Source organism: Ascidiella aspersa, chromosome 3 (genome assembly GCF_963924565.1).
Source record: "Ascidiella aspersa chromosome 3, kaAscAspe10.2, whole genome shotgun sequence".
NCBI lineage: Eukaryota > Metazoa > Chordata > Ascidiacea > Phlebobranchia > Ascidiidae > Ascidiella > Ascidiella aspersa.
This window is the reverse complement of record NC_139449.1, coordinates 49,062-65,402: the sequence shown is the minus strand read 5'-3', so window position 1 is coordinate 65,402 and position 16,341 is coordinate 49,062. Positions and strand designations below refer to the sequence as shown.

The 16,341-nt window shown below is 35.5% G+C and overlaps 1 protein-coding gene across 1 annotated transcript; it reads right to left on the bottom strand.

Annotated features, from left to right (window-relative positions):
* Positions 1-374: 374 nt before the first annotated feature.
* On the bottom strand, positions 375-14,026 carry LOC146157703 (uncharacterized). Its single transcript, XM_083384493.1, has 8 exons — positions 13,973-14,026; positions 12,658-12,735; positions 11,536-11,764; positions 3,761-5,200; positions 2,448-2,527; positions 2,130-2,227; positions 1,167-1,305; positions 375-548 (listed from the first exon to the last, which is right to left on the bottom strand). Exons 2-8 carry the CDS (start codon positions 12,712-12,714, stop codon positions 381-383), a joined length of 2,211 nt encoding a protein of 736 aa, XP_083240619.1. The 5' UTR covers positions 12,715-12,735; positions 13,973-14,026; the 3' UTR covers positions 375-380.
* Between the last annotated feature and the right edge of the window lie 2,315 nt (positions 14,027-16,341).

Below are 16,341 nucleotides of genomic sequence, written 5' to 3'. Positions count from 1 at the left end.
TTTTGAAAAATAAATAAATTTTTTTTTTCAATTTTTTTTTTGCTTAATTTTTTTGCACCCATTTCTTCGGTTTTCTGGCTGATTCTTTGGCCGACATAGTCGCCAAGTCGCCAGCATTCTGCTATACTGGCGTACGGTCACTTAAGCCGTCTCTGCAAATCTGAAAAACGCCGCTTTGCGCGAGTGCGCGAAACGAATTTTACCATTTTTTTGAAATATTCATTATATGGCGCCATAAGCTCGAACACCACTACAAAGCTTAAAAATATGTCTTATTTTGGCGAAAATAAGCCATACTACCTAGGGAACCGCGAAAAAAAACAATAGGCGAAAAAAATATTCCACTCACCCCCCCTACATCCGCCCCTGATGCTGAGCATTTAATGATTTCCAAATGAAGGATAATCTGAATCATTGCCAGGTGTAAGTTCATCAAATGGTCGCTTACCTTCATTTGTTGGTTTCTGCGGATTGTCCGTTCTGCTTTGGTCGACATAGAGTTGGTTTGGTTGATTGACAGGTGGTTCAGCTGCTTGTTGCTTGGCAACCTGCATACACACATAGCTGGTGAACAAACAGAACAACTCTTATAATTATAAATGCGTATCAAGCAGAAGCATGGGCGCAAAGTGTGAGGTTACCTGGGGTTGGAAGGGGTGTTACTGGTGACGTCATAGTCACAGTGACGATGACAGCGCTGGAGGTTGAATAATGTTGTCTCACACAACTGATATTTAGTGCTTTAATTTGAATACTGGTTTATTTTCGTCCATTGTAGAAATCTTAACTTACGATGAGTTTGGTTTTCGATATTTGTTATGCGAAATATTGCTCAGAACTCAAGTTTAACATTTGTTCTAAAATGACAATGTTGTGACTGGGGTTTGACTTGGGGTTGGGTAACTAACGACTTATACTTGTTATTTGTTGAGAAAGACTTGACTTGGACTTAAGTTGCTTGCTAGTGATTTGACTGGGATTTAGTCATTTTAAATTGGCTTGTTTAGAACACTGGGTGTGATGCGACCACGATGGCGTCCAGCTACAAAACGTTGAAGTTCCCAGATGCCAACCAGTAGGCTATATTTATCCCATTGTATTCACATGCGATCAAACTAAACTGCTACTAATATCAATCACACCAAATTATAGAAAGAAATAGCAACCTGTTGGTCAGTTTGTTGATGTGTCGGTTGTACAACAGTCGGTTGTACAGCGGTCGGTTGTACAGCGGTCGGTTGTACAGCGGTCGGTTGTACAGCAGTCGGTTGGTCGGTTGTACAGCAGTCGGACACATGTTCTGTGCTAATAACAAAGTGTTTGTAATAGCAAAGTAGATTTATTTTGTTTAGAATAAATGATAATTCACATTTGTCATAAAAGGAAACACTAGTTAGGGTATACCACAATCTGAGGCTACTTAGAAATTTAGAAGAACCAAATGCTTTATCTCTAGTGGACCCTGGTGATGATTTAGAAAACTCAGATATAGTGACAAAAGTTGTGCGTAAAAATATTTTTTCTTGATACATTCACAGTTTGTTAAATTTCATTAATAAACTTGGTGGCTTAACTTGGTGGTTGTAGTAGAGGTAAAAATCACTACAATACTGATATAGTATTGCTTGCAAGATGGGCATGGTTTTGCAAAAATTCTTATTGATAGTCAAAAAATAATTGTTTTTGTTTTACAAACCATTGCACTGGAGCCAAAACGTTCGCATATGTATTTAAATTTAAAATCAAGGCTTATTTTTACCTTCAATTGTATTTTGATAGTGTGAATAGTATTTGACCAATATTTGACCTATTTGACGAGAATTTGACCGGTCAAATGCCCAACCCTAGTTTTAACAAAGAACCGTAATAAAGTGTTGCTACAAATCCACATAAGGACTTACTGGCCGCAATCAATACATTTGTTGCAACGTTGTTTCCATTGGGCTTAGGTTACCGACTCTTGATGTAAGCGATTAATCCACTTAAATATGAACTGAACAACTATGATTTCTATGGATAAATGGGCCATGTCTTAGTCGAGGTGAAACATTCTGGCACGACCAAATCCTAAATATGTTTAGCATTACACAAAACTTGTGACAATAAACAGGTTGGTGGTGATAGCAAACCCGTAGCTTGAAGTTGATTGCGCTTCTCTTGGGGCAACGCTTGGATGTTGATCGAGCAGCAAGGAGCTTCCCTGTATCTTCTCCTCACACACAGATGCCTGAAAGAATTGCATTTCAATAAATCACAAAAATATTAAAACTATTCCAAACATCCAAAGCAATTTCTTAATGGAATGCTTTTTCACTAATTAGTTAGCTAAACTAATTTATATAAAACTTTTAAACCAAAAATTGCACTACTTATGCAAAACAGCACAAAATGCTACTGAAATTTATTTGTTATAATATATTTTTGTCTGTAAACATCAACTGCATTACTTGTAGTGTGGATGGTGCGCCGTCAAGTGGTTGCGGAGTTGCCAAGTGCGTCGATGAACTAGTTGATGGTTCTGACGTTCCTGGGTGAAACATAGCACTTTGTGAATATAAAAATATTAAACTTTTCACATATGACCACCTTACATCCATATTTTTCCAACAGCTTTCCAGTATGTATCAAATTATGCTTGGGGTGCAACACCACTACCAAAGGGTGCATGACAAACTTGCACCAAAAAAAAGCTTTATGTACCAAAAGTTGATTTTCAAATTTAACCTAAACTTTTGCATACTTTGTAATATGGACGTAACTAAGGCATTATTGATAAAAAGGGAAACTTAGCTTGGTTGGTAGAGTGGCGGACCCGTTAGGCCGAGGTCGTGAGTTCGAATCTCACCACATACAGTTTTCTAAAATACCTAATTGAGTGACTAGTTCAGTTCGCCAATAAACTCGGGATGTAATATTTATTTTTTCACGTTTAAGCTTTTCAGAGTGAAATATTGTTTGTTCCAGTCCACTGCTGACTTTTTACAGAGTTGAGCAAGAAATATGTTTATGATATCTATTTGTACAAGCTATAGTCTAACAAGATTGTGTAGTGTAATAGTTTTTTTTTTAAAGAGATTCATGAGCACAAAGTAATTTCAGGAAAGTGATGAAACAAATTTAATTTACATTTCCAACCAAACGAACCGAAACAAACAAAGAGATAAAATTGTCTCGTTTTTTCCGGGTATTATTATGCCACGATTAGCGCAATATCTGCGCCGAGCTGTTTGCCAAAGTCAGCAAAGTGATAGAAAAAATAAGTTGTGTCAATTATACACTAAACACGTGGTTTTAGGATATGGTTATAGAGAATAATTTTGCGGTAACAATCATTAAATGCCAATGTTACACCAACATCAGATATTAGCGCGAACAGTGAGGAACATTAGCTGCGCCTAACTCGACGTTTTTGACGATAAGTAAGACGGCTTGACTTTGCGTTGTCAATTGTCGAATACTAAACCTGAACAAATAACAAAAGGCGAAAGAGAAAAACATCCTGCGTTTACAGTCCACCAAACAGGAGACCAAAAACGGCGTTTTCAACCTCCTCCCCCCTGGATACGCTACTAGGTTAAAGTTTTGTCAAAATTAATTATTACGAAAAACGGCGTTTTTAACGATTTTAGGTAAAAAAGCGCCTTACATATTGATACAATACATTTCATACTAGCGTAGTTTGTACTACACGGTGTACTTTGCTTATGTCACCAAACCAAAATATAATCTAAGAAATCACGGTTAGAAATGGTGTACATACCTTTTCTTTTGTCGGATTCTGCATCACTGGAGGATTCATCGGATTCTGCATCACTGGAGGATTCATCGGATTCTGCATCACTGGAGGATTCATCGGATTCTGCATCACTGGAGGATTCATCGGATTCTGGAACTGTGAAGTTTTCTCCGAGTAGAAGACCACATTCGAATCTTCTCACCATCGCCCAGTGAGGACTAGCGACCAAACCATCGACAATCTGACTAAACTCATCTAAACTCATGTTCTGGCTAATATGGACAGAGGTATAGAATTCTTGAAGTAACTGATGTGAAAAATAAAACTTTTTGTCCCCGTCGAAAAGTTTCTGGTTAAAGTGAGAATACCCAGGTACTGCGATTATAATATCCTGGACTATGACATCACTTAAACCTTGCTCAGCCATTTGTGGATAGGTCATAATGACAGTTGAATTCTTTGTGGCGTTGTAAGCGATTTTTGCGACTTTAACTTTGATATTTTCGATGTCATGACCCTTGGCAAATTCTGAGCGTCTCAGGTTTTCAAGTAAAACTATGAAAATCTGAGTGATGTTAAAAAGTTCGGTGAGATTATCTGTACCCAAAGCAGCCAAAAGGATCAATTGAAGCATGATCGGGGTAAGACAAAGCTCAAGTAACACAGGTGCGAGTTTGGTAAAGCTATCCCATATATTCTGGGCTTCATTTTTAGCAAAAGCAAAAAATAGTTTTTTCATGTCGGCTGGTGTAAACTCATGTACTAAAACAATTTCCTTTGGTCGAAGTAATTTTTTAAGGGTTACTATAGAATGTGGCCTGGAAGTCAAAACTATAGAAATGCCTGGAAAGAATTTTCCGGTGCATAAATTTGCGATTACCTCTTCAACTAACATTGGAGTATCATACGATGCATATCTAGGCATTACATTATCAAGTGACCAAGTTGCTTGATCGTAACCATCAAGTATGATCCCAAATTTCCCTGGGAACTTCATTATTGCTGCAAATATGGCGTTTCGTTTTCTTTCGCTTAACCATGGGTACGCATAATCAACCACAACCTGCCTTAGAGTGACTCTTTCTGACCCATAGAGCATGTCCATGCACAACAGGAGAATCCACGTTATGCAAGAGGTGTTTGACAGTCGTCTGGCAATGGTTGATTTCCCAGAACCAGGAGCCCCAACTAAAGCTGTGTAGCGATGAGGTACTACATAATCATGCAATCGCTCAAAACTGATCTCCTTTGAGCCAGAATCGACATACCTTTGTTGTGTGAAAGGCTTATAGTCTTCAGTTTTACCGGCTCCACCTCGATAAAAGTTTTCCTCTGTCCTTAGAACTGGATGAACACAGGGAAAGTTTTCCTGCTCGTAGTTTAGCCCGAGTGAAACAACTTCTTGTTGTGGTCTCTTGAGATCTTCCTTTATAGTTTCCAGTAAAACTTCAACAGAGGTTGAATCTAAAACATAGTAAAACAATAGATTCAATAAATTCTGTTTGCCTTTGGGACAAATTAAACCTGTTAATTTGAGTTGCTGTTTGAGTTTCAGCCCTTAGCAGACATCTGCTTCATCAGTTGAACAAATTAATGCTACTAGCTTTAGATGTCCTAAACATAAACTTATCTTATTGGATGTAATATGAACAAAGTATTAGCATTAGCTTTTGGTAAAGTGCAACCCTCAAAGAAAGGCATTTTATAGCTGCAAAAATATTAGTTAAGTTAAGTGTGGGAGGTAAAACACAATAACTATAATCTAGCCAGTAATTTTTTTATTTGCAATGCTTTAATTAGGCTTTTATAACCCAAGGAGAGGTGCATGTATGCAAGGCCTTAAATTATTTTGGGTCATTCCATCTTTAATTTAAAGTTTTTCAAAATTTGTCCACCCATGTTCCCAGATTTTTTTTATATTTTAAACAATTAAAAACCTCAAAGAAAATATAAGATTGCAACAATTTTGAGCGTTTTGTGATGAGTGGTTACAAAGACATGACGTTTTGAAATGTTTGACCACTAGGTGGAAATAGGTCATTTTTTGGTTCCGCTTGAGTGCTTTTATCTAACTGGAGGTTTTATTTTGCAGCAGAAGCCTGTAGTAAAATGCTGTTCCCCCATTTATTGGGGTGGTGGTTTCAAAAATAATGCTTAAACAAAAAATGATGTTTATATGTGGTTATTTCTTCTATATGAAAATCGCATTTGAAGTTTTATGACTTCCAAAGAGTTTTCCGAAGCTCTCAGCATTTTTTTTCAATTTTTATGTTGGCAAAATAATCTTTAGACAACATAGTATTTGGACTTTCTAAAGTGGTTCTTGGTATTTTACAATTAGTAATTGGTTAAGTTTCAAATTTAAGCCTCTTGTAATAAAATAAAAAGTGACCAAACTTTAAAATGCGTTAATACGCGGACTTTTGCAGCCTCTCATACAACTATTGTGCAGACATACAATAACACATTGGCTTAAATATTTCTATTCAACATATTGTATAAGATTTCAGATAAAGAAGTGCAAACAATGAGACAATGTACAAAACTTTGCAGATATTTTGTTATGTGTAGATCTGTATTCCATGACATACTGTGTAAATTTAAAAGCAGAAATGCAACTATGTGTAGAGCTGTTTGACATCAAAGCAGATTATATCTTCTTAGCTACAAATATCTCCTAGTGATGGAGTAGGTTACCCTGTTAAAGGCTTATTAAAAAAATGCTCACATTTCAATCAAATACTGTATTGTACAATGTTTTTTATTACTGTAAAATTAGCATTGGTGGAATTAGCCAAGACTCCAGCAAAATACTTAAAGCAACATGAAAGGAGTTAGCAATATGGTTTAACCATGGAGATACTTTTTTTGAAACAAGATCCTATTATTAGTATATCGCTTCGGCCCCAGACAAACCAGATGACAATACATAATTTTGGACTCCAGCTATAGTAGCACCAAAGTGGTTAGTTTTTATGGCTTGTCCAACTTTGACAAAGTAAATTAATGGGTTCCAAGACAATGTCAATATGACTCTCTATGTTGGATAGGTATGATTTCAAGTGGATGAGAACGAAATAGGTGCTTGCATAGTAATAATTTTTTAACAGTTAATATCTTGAATTTAAAGAAATTTTCTTGAATTTAAAGAAATTATATTTAGAAATAGCTGGATAGTTTTCAGGAATTCTAGAAAGTAATTAATGAATATATTTGTACAAAATAAAAATATCATTTGGCATATTGCAAGATAAAGTTGCTTAAAGGGTCTTGCTTGATGCCTTAGACCAGTGGTTCTTAACCTTATAAGTGTCGTGGCTACCTTCCATTAGCGCTAAACACTTTGTGATCCCTTTGCCCACGAATTCTAAAAACATCTCTGGACAAAACGTAAACCAAAACAAAATGGTTAACTGGCTAAAAATTAAAATACAACATGCCTGTTGCCCCCCTGGGGTCCAAAGGACACCGTTGAAAAATTTTGCCTTTTATATTCTTCTTTTTATTTCATGAAACAAAACCATTTATTCGAAATTTGTTTATACCTAGTTAATAAATTTTCAATTGGTGAAAATTTGAAATTTATAAAATTAATAAAAAAATATATCCAGTTGTCATATTTTTGTAAAAATAAGGCAATTCTTATAATCGAAAACTAAAATAATAGTAATCTAAAACAGATATTTATCTTGTAAATTGTAGAATATTACATCTAGAATTATACCACAACATTTAAATCTAGATGAAAATAATCTAAAATAGCAACTATGTGCTCTGGTCAAATATATGCGGCCATTCCTGGTTTTATTAGCTTCGATACAATGGTATTTGCTATAATCAATTTTATGACGTACTGTGTAAATTGAAACCTCACAAGTAACAGGCAGTGGTATGACCACACACTATTATCAAACATAGTTAACAAATACTTTGTCTTATTACTTGTATGTATTTGTTTTTCTAGAACTTTATACAATCTGTTGAATAGAAATATTTCAGCTAATGTGTTATTGTATGTCTGTACTATAGTTGTATGTAAAGTTGAACACATTTGAAAGTTTGGTCACTTTTTATTTTATTACAAGAGGCTCAAGTTTGAAACTTCATAACCAATTACTAATTGTAAAATACCAAGAACCACTTTAGAAAGTCCAAATACCATAAAAACTGTTGCTACCAGGCATGGTAATATAAATCAAAAACAGCTCCTCTGGTAATTGCAATTGTTAACCAACGTTTCGGCTTGTATAGGTTGTCCAAATACTATGTTGTCTAAAGACTATTTTGCCAACAAAAAAATTGAAAAAAAATGCAGAGAGCTTCGGAAAACTCTTTGGAAGTCATAAAACTTCAAATGCGATTTTCATATAAAAAAAATAACCACATAGTGGTTTAAGCATCATTTTGAAAACCAGCACTAGGGATGTTCAAAGTAGAATCCCAAGGTATTCTAGAATAATAGGTTTCGAATCTAGAATAACGAATCCAGAATAGCGAATCCTAGTATATTTTTATTAAATTATCTAACCTAGGTTTTGTTTGGGGAAGGGATTAATCTTCATCTACCCTATAGGGCCCACAATCACAGCAATAAATCGCCCAAACAATTTGCTAACATGTGTACATTATAATAAAAAATTCTCCCATATGTTTTGAAGCAGTTCAGTAAACTGTATTATGTCAACTGTCCAGGTTGTTGCCAAAACTTAGATTTTTGCCAATAGTGAGTACAATGAAACACTGCACACAGAAGTCTTAAGCAATTCGGTCCTGTTTTTAAAGCATTGTCGGGTTTTAGTGCTTCTTTTTTGACTAACATGATCTGTTATGCAGTCAAATAATGTACTGCAAAGAATACAAAGTTATTATTGACATAACGAATTCTTGACAATTACGTTGTGCATAACTGCATAACCTCGCTGGATGTTGGCCTAAAGTTGACCTTAAGTAACCCTATAGCGCATTTTGTAGACGGCCAGCACGTTTTGCAACGCTATGTTACTTTTGCAACTTAACGCATTTAGGGCAATTGCGAACTCCACACCAGACATTACACGTTAGTCGCTCGCCCAATAACGCTTGATTGACACTTAATTATTAGACGAACGTTATCGCGAGACGCGGTAATTGGTCGCCCGAAAAAACGCTGACACTGCACTAATTGGTCGCCGCAGTGACAGGCCAACTTACCACACGCGTTTGTGCAATTAGGCGCAACAATCCGCGGTAAAACATTAAATTATATCGGTTCCAATTACCCGAAATAAACGGCAGAATTGGATTCGATATTCTACTTTGAACATCCCTAACCAGCACCCCAATAAATGTGGAAATAGCATTTTACTACAGGCTTCTGCTGCAAAATAAAGCCTCCAGAGAGCTGAAAGCACTGAAGCAGAACCAAAAAACGACCTATTTCCACCTAGTGGTCAAATATTTTAAAGCGTCATATCTTCGGAACCGCTCATCACAGAACGCTCACAATTGTTGCAATCTTTTTTTCTTTGAGATCTTTAACTGTTTAAAATATAAAGAAACTCCAGAAACCTGGGTTCCGCCCCTTTGAATTAAGCATGGAATGGCCTTTTGTGAATGACTCTATATATTACTTCACTGGGTTAAGGTTGATTCTTAGGTACTGAGCAGATGCTTTAGCACTTATTTTCTTTTTGAGCGATCAACTCTGTATAACGCAACAACCTTAACTTAAAACCGGGTGTAGTACGGTCATTATAGGACGAGCGACTAACGTAAACTGCCAAGTGTACTGATTTCTTGCACATTACCAAATAACCTTTATTGATTTTGAATCAATTTTATCTTACATAAAGTATATTTTATCACCCCTTTCCCTTCCCGTAGTTAAACACAAAAGTAATTCACTGGATTTAATTTCTACATCAGTGATCGGCAAACTTTTTGTCGCGCTATTGAAGGAAATCACGCTCCCAGAAGTATATTATCAATTTATTGTTGTACATCAGGGGCGGGCAACATACGGCCTGTTGCCGGACCTGACCCGCGATTTTGAGCGGCCCGCAGACAGTTTCCGGTCTTACAAAAGGTGGATCATTTTCCCACATCGTCCCGCCGACTGGAGAAGTTACCCGCCCCTGGGCTACGTAGACATTCAAGTAAAAATAGTGTTCAAAGATTCTTTAATGAGCAAATAAATTCAAAGATCATTCTAATGCTTTTGGAAAAACATCCTTTCATTTAAAGAGTATGCAACAATTAAAAACATTTAAATATTGAAAGACTTTCTGGCAACCCTAGCCATGCTGCTCAAAACATTCCTATAGCCCTGTGGTCTCCAAACTTTTATTCACCAACGTCAATTTACATGAAATGAAAACAGCATTAGCATGCCACCCCAGTTTGTTTTCTAATAAGTATATAATGCCTGAATTAAATATCACAAGAGATTGATTATGCCTAAGTTATACACAAATTCCAGAGAACTGTGGCTACACATGTGTAGTAAGATGAGAAGTTTAAATTAACACCTAGATTTACACACATAACAAAAAAAAAAAAATGTTAAAAAATATATGGCTAATACTTTTGAATAGGTTTTCTGTTTTTCCGCGAAGCACTTGGCAGCCTTTCATATCAAATCATCTTTGATTTGGCAGCATTTTCATATCAAATCATCACAAAAATTGAAATTTTGTAACCACCCGTCCCAGATTTTTATAATATTTACGTTGTGCAAAATATGGATCAAAAAAATATGTTGACAAAAAAAAAACTGCAAAAATTCCAATCCATTAGGAAGTTACAAGATTTTGAAATTAACCACTAGAGGGGGTTTTCGGACACCCAAAAAACGCAACTGTACATTTAAATGCAATAAATTAAGTAAAAATGGAAGCAAAAGTTTGTTTTCTACCATTTGTTGGGTCAAAATTGCATTTGGATGAGTGTTAGAGGCCTTTAGGGGCACTTAAAGAGAAACAATTCTCCACGTATCAAGCTAAATTGCTTAAGTCTGCAAATATTTAGGAACCCATTTTTTTTTATATACCAAGAACTTCCAAAAAAAGCTTAAAATGGAAAATTAGACTTGTGGAAAAAATTAGACAATGCACTAATTTGTCTACAAATTGAACTTAATCTTAGCGCTGCAAAACGTAAACAAACCAAATGCTGTTATACTATTCTCGCACTTACGTAGTTAAAATAGTCAAAAAGTATTTGAAACGAACTCGTGTATAGTTTGTCGAAGAGGCAGCAGGCCCGATGAATTACAAAGACTACTTGGGTTTATTGCTATTAAGACACGTGACCCAATTACATCGAAAAAAACACGCAGCTTCGACTGGTGAGTTAAACCCTGACAAAACGAACAAAAAACGATAATGACTTATGAAAAGGGGGGTCCGAACCTCCACCCCTGGATACGCAACTGTGCAAAACTAACACCTAAAAACATTCAACAATCGTAACCCCGCCTAGTTTTACTTGGTAATTCAGTAAATGACCCAGCAAATAAAATAATTCTGTAGTTTGGGTTAATTATAGCAAAAATTTACATTGATATCAGAAAAACAGTTGTTTCGTTAAAAGAAACAAATTTGACGATAAAGGGGCATTTCCCAAAACGCAGATAGAACCAAAATGTTGTAGGGAAAATTGCGCACATTGCTTGTAATCACACAAATAGAAGATATCACAAATAAGTCACTAGTTAGACATTGTTTAACGTGTTGATAAACACGTAACAGACATATTTCAGGAAACGAAAATGAATTATGAAAGTTTAAATCAAGTAAATTATTAAAGTTTTATCCACCAACCTGCTTCAGTGATGTTGTCATCTGCTTGGACGTTTGCTTGTGGAAGATGAATGTGAACATCACCGCTGGTGAGAAGTAAGTTTTCAGCTTGTACGTTATGCACATGATGCTCTTTGGTCGTATGAGTGTGAAACTCTTTCGTCTCATGAGTGTGAAACTCTTTCGTCTCATGAGTGATTTGTTGTTGAACTTGAGCACCAAGGAAAAGGTTTTGCACTTGAAGTTGGTTCTGTTAATGACACAAACAAATTATATTACTATTGAGCTGAACATCAATCATTGCAACAAATTGGTGTTAAACATCTGTTGCACTTGACGCAATAAAAGTGTCTTTTGCAGCTGTGAAAAATCAACTTTTGTTTTGCATTTTGTCTTATTACTTTTTTAGTTACAAGTGATTGCATGAACCGAGAGATGCCAAATGTAGGTGTGTAGGTTTATAATAGGGCTCAAACTACCCAGAAATTCGACAAAGTTAATTTGCAATAATTGTACAAAATCAACTGATAAAACCGCAATAAAGATAATGCAACATCTGAGACCAGTAGCTAGGTTTTAGTTGAACAATACAACCTGGGTGCTTCCAAATTACTTACACATTAGTTGAACAAACATGACAAATATCTCAACACACTCTGTTACAGGGGTCAGCAACCTATGCCACCACAATTTTCAGCGCACGTCAAATGATTCAACGCGCATCTTATATCACCTTAAGAAAGGACAACCGTTAAATCACTACCACATCATTAAGATTATTATTATATCACTAACACTAGCGTTAACTAAACGGTTGCACAGTGCACACATTTTGTTTGGCTAAACGAAAGTCACAGATATCAAATATATTTTGCACAATATTACAGTTTTACAACTAACCATTCTCTTTCACTGAGCATGTTGATATTAATATGAACAAAATGCTTCTATGATATAGATCAGGGGTTCCCAACACCTTTTAAAGGCGACCCATTTTTGAAAAAAAAATCAGTTCGGTAAAATCTCGCGACCCAAGTAATTTCTCACATTTTATAAGCCATACAAGATCGCGTTATTGTACTTTAGATATTGTTACTTTATAGATGAATGTGTGTTCACAAATTATGCAATTGTGAAACTCACCAAGTCAATGATCTGATCATCTGGAGCTCCGTTGCCTTCTTCTTGATTATCGGCCATTCTCTTTCTTTCATGCAAACCCTAAGCAAAAGCAACTTAATGAAACAACCTACAGCAAATAAATTACTACTCACAACCCTAAATAAACCAAAAAAAGTCTACACAAGTCATCTTCATTGAATAAAAGGCCAACCAGCAAAACCGTAGAATACTACATTTGGTGTAAAATGTAGTGAAGTTAACAGGTTTTAAATACACAAAATCATATAGAAGTAGATTTTTTGGTACAGACCTTGTATCAAACATCTATTTATGTGTAAATTTAAAGTTACACGCCTTTTCAGTTGTACAAACGACCAGCTATAAGTTGTTAAAACAGCTTTCTAACATAAGTTGGTGCTATGATGAATGTTGGGTATTAGTTCAGCACTTAAAGCCAAGCAACAAAGCAAATGCATACAAAATTATACAGGATTCTATTGAAGTTTTAATGCTTTGCAAGGCAGTGCTTATACAAGCCAAAATACTTGGAAATACGAGTTAATCTTATTGATATATGTACCATTGTTCAGTCTAACTTCACAAAGGTTGGACATAACCATAAATATACTATTCATGTACAGCAGGGGACATTTTGGGGCTGCGACCCCTCAACACAATTTATCGAAACTCTTGCCTCTTTAATAGCCACACTGATCAGCATAAACAGGCAGTTTTCTTTCATATAAATAAAAACATAGCTACCAACAATGAGGGGCTTAAATGAAAATCCGGCAAATTATGTGAAATTATTTTAATACCTATGTTTATCTTTAGGTAAAAGTTAGGTTGAAATATTTTAACCCCCATGTTTTTCTTCAGTAAAGTTAGCTTGAAGTGTAATTATGTTGGCATCTAAAGCACATTCTAGTTGTTTAGAAGGTGAGTTGTAGATTGCTAGGTGCACATTAATTGCCAATAAGATTTTGTGCAGCACAGCTTGTGCGACAGTCTGCATGGCACATTTTCTTTTAACGGCAAAAAAGTATTTAAACAATAAAATAGTGCACGAAATAAAACAGGAATAAAATAATGTGCTTTTTGGAATAAAATAAAGTGTGTTAGACACAACTGAGAAGTATGTTTCGGAGATATTCTGTTAGCAAACGTTTTTCTTGAAAAGTCCTTTGTGCCCCCTTGCAAAACCTTCATGTGCCCGTAGGGGGGGCACATCGCCCACTTTACAACCCCTGGTGTACAGTAGTGAGAGTTAAAAGTATAAGCTACTTTAAGTGGTAAACGAACACACAAAACTTAGTTATTGCACACAGCCACTCACCTCACTAAATACGTTATTCGCTTCTTCTTCAGGAAATCTCACAAATCACAAGTTTAAAACAGTTTACTTACTACTAACAATAAGAAAAACCTGCAATAAAACACATTTAAATCTTCATGCAATATGAGCTTCATAAATCTGATTGTTTCAGCATTATACTTTAGTGTTTTCACAGTCACACTTAGGTAAGCCTGGATGCCTTGGTGCGCAAAGTTGTTAGTTTACAGTAAAGGTCAACCAAGTACGACCAGATGAAGCCTGTCCAGTTGATTTTATCGACCAGCGGCAACATATATACTCAACGAAGGTAACATATAGTAAGTTAATAAGTTTGACAGCTGTTACTGGCCCCAAGCGTCAGGTATTACAGTTATCCCGTTCTTTGTTAAAAAGTATGGTGGCACCAGGTATAGAGGGTTATATTTACTCAAACAGATTTTATTTCAGTAAAGACTGATGAAGGTGAATAAGTTTAAAGAGTGAAATGACAACATTGTTTTGTGTAGATTCCTGTATCCAGGAAAATAATGAATGAATTGTTTTTCGCTTCACTCTTGAAAATCTAAAAATAAAACTGGTTCTTGAGTAGCAAACTAATGCCTGTAGGTTAATATTAAACGCAACTCAACCAAACGAACAAACTTGAAAGAGCACAGTGCATGTTTCATTTCTATAGTTGGGCTTAGTAAAGGTAGTACCTGTTATAACATATACTTAGTATTTGTAAAATTACAAACAAGCTTGTGAGATCTTTAAGCACCAACAGTTTAACAACATGGTTGATAATGTTCAAGGCCAAGGGTTAGGCAATTACAAACAACTTGTAAAATGGGAAACTCACAACAGTACCTAAAGCAGAAAAATCTGTAAAAGCATAGTGCCAATGACATGATAAAGCCAAATACGAAGTAATATCCACGACAGAGTAATATCTAAATCGTCGGAATAAGTATTAAATTCATCGGAATGAGGCCTAAATGGCCCAAATAAAGTTTAAAACTGTAGGAAGAGGGTAGGGGACAGGGGCCATGGGTCTGGCACCGGCCGTTTTGAAGTCGACATTTGTGCGCCTTAGATTGAATGGCGCCTTTTTTAACAAGGGTTAGGCAATTACATAACTTGATCCGTCCCTGGAAAGAGTGGTGTGTATATAAATGTTCAAACATATAGAAAGTCATGTTTGTTTCCTGAGGTTTGAATTGCAGATTCCAAAATAAGTGTTTTAAACAAAATAAGCCGGGCTGCAGTTGCCCAGGTCTGTTCTAGACATCCATTATAACTTGGTATAAGCACATATTGATACGACAACACGGCTTGGCATGTCTAGACTGTTAACAACATTTTAAACACATTTAGAAACATAAAAAGGAGAAATTTATTATAGCATCTGAAAATCGGTATTTACACCATGATTATTTTGACTGTTGTAGAAGTGTAACTACTGCAGTGGGCGACCAAACCGAATTAAACGTCGACACACATTCAGGTCGCGACCCATAGAAGCATTGACATATTATTTTCAGTGTTGTCAACCTTTTTCTTGGCGACCCAAATACCAAGTGTAAGGGAATGGGTAATTGCAAATCACCACCACAAAAAAAAACAAATAAATTATGTCGAATGCAGGCTGGTAGCATTGCCGCCTTCTGGTGACAAGCATTTGTGGCCCAAATTCTTTGTTTTTTGGGTGTTCTTAGTTCTTACTAAAGTTAAATTCTGTATAGGCCTAACGATATGTGCTTCTGCTGTTCTGCATATTGTCACTAAAATGTCTGCTCGACAAAAAAAAAAGAAAAAAAGTCTGCTCGACAAAAAGTTTAAATAATAGGGTAAATTGGTTTGGGGGGATATTATGGGGTTAAATTAAGGCCAGGTTTGCAACGTCTAGGGGTCAGTAGGTGTTCAATTGACTGTTTTTAACCGTTGAGGATTTTTAGAGCAAGGAATATTTATATATTAGTTCAACTTTCTTTATTTGGAGATTAATGTTCAACAATTCCTTGAATTAAGTCAAAAAGTGTATAAGTATTAAATCTAACACACAATATTTTTGTCAACAAATAAAACAATGATAAACTGGGTAAATACATTAAAAAACTGTCCCATATTTAGATGTACAAAGACAAATTTAGATGCAGAATTAGGTCATGTCTGAACAAAAGAAAATAATTATAAGCAATGCTTTTAAATGATATTAGCTTGCAAACATGAGAGAAACCTAATCATTATTGAAAAAAAACAAGCATGTTATTTGCAGAACTTAATGAACCGAAAATCATTTGTTTAGATGTTATAAAATGTTAAGTAAAAATATATATATATATATTTTAAAACATAACACAATATAAGCATCGTTGATCCAGGTTGCG

Excerpts from the sequence above, each read along its gene's own strand:
- LOC146157703 (XM_083384493.1), bottom strand. The coding sequence starts at position 12,714 with ATGGCCGATAATCAAGAAGAAGGCAACGGAGCTCCAGATGATCAGATC. Across the intron at positions 5,201-11,535 it reads TGACAACATCACTGAAGCAG|ATTCAACCTCTGTTGAAGTT; the intron begins GTTGGTGGATAA and ends ACTATGTTTTAG. Across the intron at positions 2,228-2,447 it reads GCGCACCATCCACACTACAA|GCATCTGTGTGTGAGGAGAA; the intron begins GTAATGCAGTTG and ends CAATTCTTTCAG.